This window comes from Aristolochia californica, unplaced genomic scaffold, assembly GCF_029961685.1.
Source record: "Aristolochia californica isolate CCGP_79_NKW_82.1479 unplaced genomic scaffold, dmAriCali1.0.hap1 SCAF_9, whole genome shotgun sequence".
Lineage (NCBI taxonomy): Eukaryota > Viridiplantae > Streptophyta > Magnoliopsida > Piperales > Aristolochiaceae > Aristolochia > Aristolochia californica.
Window position 1 is genome coordinate 10485527 of NW_027182290.1, and position 6000 is coordinate 10491526.

General features: G+C 44.2%; 1 protein-coding gene across 1 annotated transcript; it reads left to right on the forward strand.

Annotated features, from left to right (window-relative positions):
* The first annotated feature begins 4993 nt into the window (after positions 1–4993).
* On the forward strand, positions 4994–5749 carry LOC137940638 (secreted RxLR effector protein 161-like). Its single transcript, XM_068785791.1, has one exon. The coding sequence runs from the start codon at positions 4994–4996 to the stop codon at positions 5747–5749; it is 756 nt and encodes a 251-aa protein (XP_068641892.1).
* Positions 5750–6000: the final 251 nt, after the last annotated feature.

The following is a 6000-nucleotide window of genomic DNA, read 5'->3' on the forward strand; positions in this document are numbered from 1 at the left end:
CAGGCAAAAACGGGAATCATGTTTCATACGTATATTGCGAATTATGCACATGAATCGCGGGCGGGATGTGTTTCTCCCTCCCCCGAACAAAAATTTTTCCCTCATTTCCCTCTGTTCTCCCTCTCCCTCGGCCTTCCTCTCCCAACGAATTTTTTCGCCCCCTCTCTTCTTGCTCTCGTCTTTGCTTTCTTCTTCCTCTCGTCTTCGCATTTTTTGTCCGGGACAGAGAGTTCATCGCCGGAGGTGTTGGTGGTATGGCGGGGGTCATATCGGGACATCCTCTGGATACCCTCATGATTCGTCTCCAGCAACCTTCCAATAGGATGCCGGCTCTCAGCCTCTTTCGCAGCACCGTTACAAGTTAAAGGACCTTCTTCTTTCTACAGAGGGATGGGTACTCCTCTGGCTTCTATTGTATTAGAATGTAATTAATATATTCATTTTTTATTTTTTGTATTTTTACCATTTTACCCTTTTTACATTTCCCTGTATAAACTTACCTGTTATGCATAACAGTGAATTCAATAAACGTTTTTATCACGAAACAGAGTCTTCGTCCCCTCGACTATTGCCAACCCGACGAACAAGAGCAACGGCTCTTTTTGATCCAGATTTCTAATATGGTATCAGAGCGGATGATCCTCATCCTCTGAGTATTTTCGGTCGGCGACTCTTCTCTCGGCGATTCCGGCGACCTACCTTTCGGCAACCTATTTCCGGCGACTGGTTTCGACCATTTCGGCGACGCATTTCAACGACGGTCATCGGCGACCTGATTTCAGCTCTCCATTTCAGCTGATCTCCCGACACAAAGGTTAGATTTCATCTTCCTCCTAAAATTTTTTTTCTCGACAGCAGCTAAGCTCCTGCGTGTTTTTCCTTCTCGGCGAGATAGCGTCTCTGCTGTGAAGAAGGGCTGTTTTGCCCTTGTTTTGGTCGTGGTGCTCTGGCGCCATTGCCGTGAGGGCCGTTTTGCCCCTGTTTCGGTGGTGCTCTGGCGCCGTTGCCGTGAGGGCCGTTTTGCCCCTGTTTCGGTGGTGCTCTGGCGCCGTTGCCGAAACCAAAAATTTATCTCGCATTTGGCCGAGAGCTGGTGCTCTCTCTAATTTTATTTTATTTTCATTGCTTTCGGTGCTGGTGCTCTGGCGCCATTACCGTGACCTAATTTGCCTCTAAATTTGGCCGTGAAGGTTAAGTTTGTGGCTGGCCGAACGGTGTGCTGTGCTCCATTTGTTGTTCAATTTTTTTTTCTGTTGCCTTCTTAGGTTACATCCCAAACCTTCTTGGGGACTCCATGGAGACTTATTCATCTACGGGTGTTTCCGATTCTGGTCTTCGTACCAGTTCGACTCGTTCCACTTTTGACGAACCTTCACACCCATACTATCTTCACCATTCAGACAGCCCCGGGCAAGTTCTTGTCTCACAGCTACTTACTGGTGAAAATTACACCAGTTGGAACCGTGCAATGTCCCTTGCCTTATCTTTGAAGAATAAAGTGGGTTTTATCGATGGTTCTATACCTATACCTCAGAGTGTTGATCCTCCTTTGTTGAACTCCTGGACCCGAAATAACAATATTGTCATCTCTTGGATTTTGAATTCGGTTTCCAAGGAAATCTCTGCGAGTGTCATGTTTGCTTCTTCTACCCGCGAAATTTGGCTCGCTCTTCGGGATCGTTATCAACAGCGCAAAGGTCCGCGCATTTTTCAACTTAAACGGGAATTGATGAACTTGCGCCAAGACAAGGATTCTGTAAACACTTATTTCACGAAGCTGACGACCCTTTGGGAAGAACTGAACAATTACCGTCCTCATTGCTCTTGTGGAAAATGTTGTGGTGGAGTTAAGGATCTTATTGATTACCACAACATGGAATATGTCATGTCCTTTTTGATGGGCCTTGATGACTCGTTCTCCCATGTTCGTGGTCAGCTGCTCCTCATGGATCCGATGCCTCCCCTTAATCGTGTTTTTTCTCTGGTTCTTCAAGAGGAACAACAACGGAGGATCCCCTAAGTCTTGAGTTCGCATACCCCCACCGACACAATGGCATTCGCGTTTAAATCTGGGCAGCCCGATGTTCATAAACCTGGCCCCCACACCTCTCAAAAATTTCCACCAAATTACAATGCCCCCCGGAACCCGCATCCCAATGCTTCTCGGAATCAGAATTCCCATGCTCCCCGGAATCCGCACAAGGATAAGTATTATTGTACTCATTGCAAGACCGTTGGCCATACTATTGCTCGTTGCTTCAAGATCCATGGCTATCCGACTGGACCCGCCTCCACACCCACGCCACATTCTCATGTTGCTGCTCATCAGGTTTCCGTTGCTGCTGATGGCCCCGGTTCTAGTTCTGTTGGGAGTCTTGTGCAGAATCTTGACTCAGCTCAGTTTCAACAGCTCGTGTCCATGCTTTCTACACACCTGAGTAGCTCCGCACAAGTCACCACTGCTCCGGAATCTTCTACATCCCACTGTGTGGCAGGTATTTGTTTTTCTGTCTCCTTAAATCCTTTAATTTCTTCACATCAATCATGGATTGTCGACTCAGGAGCCACTCGACACATTTGCTCTCACGCTCCTGTTTTTGTTTCTTTGCATGCTATCCCTCACACTACAGTTACTTTACCCAATAACACTCAACTTTTAGTCCATCTTGCTGGTGATATTCAATTGCATTCTCACCTTGTCCTTAAAAACGTACTATCTGTTCCTCAATTCAAATTCAACTTGATCTCTGTTAGTGCTTTAGTTACTGACTCTGGCCTTACAGTAAGTTTTCTTCCTGATTGCTTTGTTATCCAGGATCTATCCACCCAGAGGACGATTGGCAAGGGTGACAGAGTCCAAGATCTTTATGTCCTCAGTGCTCGAAGCTTGAATTACATTTCTCCTGTTTTTGTTAACAATGTTTCAGCCCATGTTTGGCATAATAGGCTAGGACACATTTCTTTCCAGCGACTTGATTTTTTGAAGGATCAATTGAATTGCGATGTAACTAAATTACGAAAATCAGATCCTTGTTATATTTGTCCTCTTGCAAAACAACATCGACTATCTTTTGAATCTCATAATAACTTATCTCAATTTCCTTTTGATCTTGTGCACTGTGATATTTGGGGACCCTATCAGACTGTTTCTCATACTGGCCATCGTTTCTTTTTAACTCTTGTTGATGATTGCACTCGATTTACTTGGATCTTTCTATTAAAAACTAAATCTGATGCTATCTCTGTGATACCGCATTTTTTTCATATGGTTTTTACTCAGTTTAATGCTAAAATCAAAGTTTTCCGATCTGATAATGCCCCTGAGTTATCTTTTGTTGAGTTTTTTCAAGATCAAGGAGTCTTACACCAGTTTTCCTGTGTTGAACGACCTCAGCAAAACTCAGTTGTTGAAAGAAAACATCAACACCTCTTAAATGTGGCTCGCTCCTTGTTCTTCCAATCTCGTATTTCCGTCTCCTTTTGGACAGACTGCATTCTTACTGCGGTTTTCTTGATTAATAGAACTCCATCTCCTCTCTTGCGACACAACACACCTTTTCATTTACTCTACAACACGGCTCCTGATTATCCTTCTCTTAGGGTCTTTGGTTGTTTAGCTTTTGTTTCCACCTTAGCTGCTCACCGCACTAAGTTTCACCCTTGTGCTCGGGTTTGTGTGTTTCTTGGTTATCCTGCTGGTGTCAAAGGCTATAAATTCTATGATGTGGAGACCAAACATGTTTTTATTTCTAGAGATGCAACGTTCCATGAGGAAGTTTTCCCTTTTCATACCATCACCAGTTCAAATACAGTTCCGGATCCCTTTCCTGATTTGGTTCTCCCCCATTCCTTTCTACAAACTCCTTCTCTGCCCGACCTTGCTTCTTCCTCCATTCATGATTCACCAGCTAATTCTGATACCCCTGTTGCTGATATTCCCCCTAATCCTCTTCCAGTGCTTGTTCCTTCTATAACTACTGACACTTCTCTTCTCAAATCTACTAGGACGATCCATCCACCTTCTTACTTGCAGGATTATCACTGCAATTTGCTTGCTGGTTCTTCTTCGTCTGTTTTCCCCTCCACCCCTTACCCGATCTCTAACTACATCTCTTATCATTCCCTTTCTGATTCGCACAGACAGTTTGCCCTCAATGTCTCTACTAAACTTGAACCTCAATACTATCACCAAGCTGTAACGTGCCCTGAATGGCGGTAAGCTATGCGGGACGAATTGAACGCTCTGGAAACCAATAACACCTGGACCGTCACTTCTCTCCCTGCTGATAAACATTCCATTGGTTGCAAATGGGTCTATAAAATCAAGCTTAAATCCGATGGTTCTCTTGAGCGGTATAAGGCTCGTTTGGTAGCCAAAGGCTACACCCAACAAGAAGGTTTAGATTTTGTTGACACCTTTTCCCCTGTGGCCAAATTGGTCACTGTGAAGGTTCTTCTTGCCCTTTCCGCCTCTCATAATTGGCATCTAGCCCAGCTTGATGTCAACAATGCTTTCTTAAATGGTGACCTTTTTGAAGAAATCTACATGGATCTTCCTCTTGGCTATCTTCGACAGGGGGAGTCCTCTTCATCCCACAACCGACTCGTTTGCAAGCTTCACAAGTCCCTCTATGGTCTCAAACAAGCTTCGCGGCAATGGTATTCCAAATTTTCTCATGTTTTAATCACTTTTGGTTTTCTCCAATTGAAATCTGATTACTCCCTTTTCACCAAAGGTCATGGTTCCTCTTTTGTTGCACTATTGGTTTATGTGGATGATATCATCCTTACTGGCCCTTCATCTCGTGCTATTGCTGAACTCAAATAATTTCTGCACACTCAGTTCAAGCTCAAGGACCTCGGTTGTCTTAAGCACTTCCTTGGACTTGAAATTGCTCAGTCCAAAACCGGTATTGTGCTTTCTCAACGTCATTATACCTTACAATTACTTGAAGACTCAGGTTACCTAGCTTGTAAACCCACTAGTGTTCCCATGGATCCCAAACTTCATTTAACTGCCACTGATGGTGACCTGCTTCCTGATATCACCCACTATTGGCGACTTGTTGGGAAACTTCTTTATCTCACCTTATCCCGTCCCGACATTACTTTTGCCGTTCACAAGCTCACTCAATTTGTGGCCAAACCCCGCCTTCCTCATCTCCAGGCAGTACATCACCTGCTTCGTTATCTCAAGACCAGTCCTGGTCAGGGTTTGTTGTTTTCTTCTACTTCTTCCTTGCAGGTACGCACTTACTCGAATGCTGATTGGGGATCCTGCCTCGATTCTCGCCGCTCTACTACAGGCTTTTGCATCTTCATTGGTGATTCTTTAGTCTCTTGGAAGGCCAAAAAGCAGACCACCGTCTCTCGCTCCTCCGCCGAAGCTGAATATCGCGCTCTCTCTTCCACTGCCAGTGAAATCATTTGGTTACAGCAACTTCTTCAAGATTTTCAAGTCAAGGTTGCCTCTCCTGCATTGCTCTATTGCGACAATCAAGCTGCGATACATATTGCCTCAAACCCCACATTTCATGAGCGTACAAAGCATATTGAGATCGATTGTCATTTTGTTCGTGAACGTGTTACTTCGGGCGTCCTCAAGTTACTTCCTATTCGTTCTCAGTACCAGTTGGCCGACATGTTCACTAAACCTCTTCCTTCTCCCCATCTTTTTTCTTTGTTGTCCAAGATGGCTATCAAGGATATTTACAAGCCACCTTCAGGGGGAGTATTAGAATGTAATTAATATATTCATTTTTTATTTTTTTTATTTTTACCATTTTACCCTTTTTACATTTCCCTGTATAAACTTACCTGTTATGCGTAACAGTGAATTCAATAAACATTTTTATCACGAAACAGAGTCTTCGTCCCCTCGACTGTTGCCAACCCGACGAACAAGAGCAACGGCTCTTTTCGATCCAGATTTCTAATATGTTGCCTTCCAGGTTGTTGCCCCATCTCCTGCATATCTTTTCTTTTCTATCTGAGCTTTAT

Excerpts from the sequence above, each read along its gene's own strand:
- LOC137940638 (XM_068785791.1), top strand. The coding sequence starts at position 4,994 with ATGGATCCCAAACTTCATTTAACTGCCACTGATGGTGACCTGCTTCCT.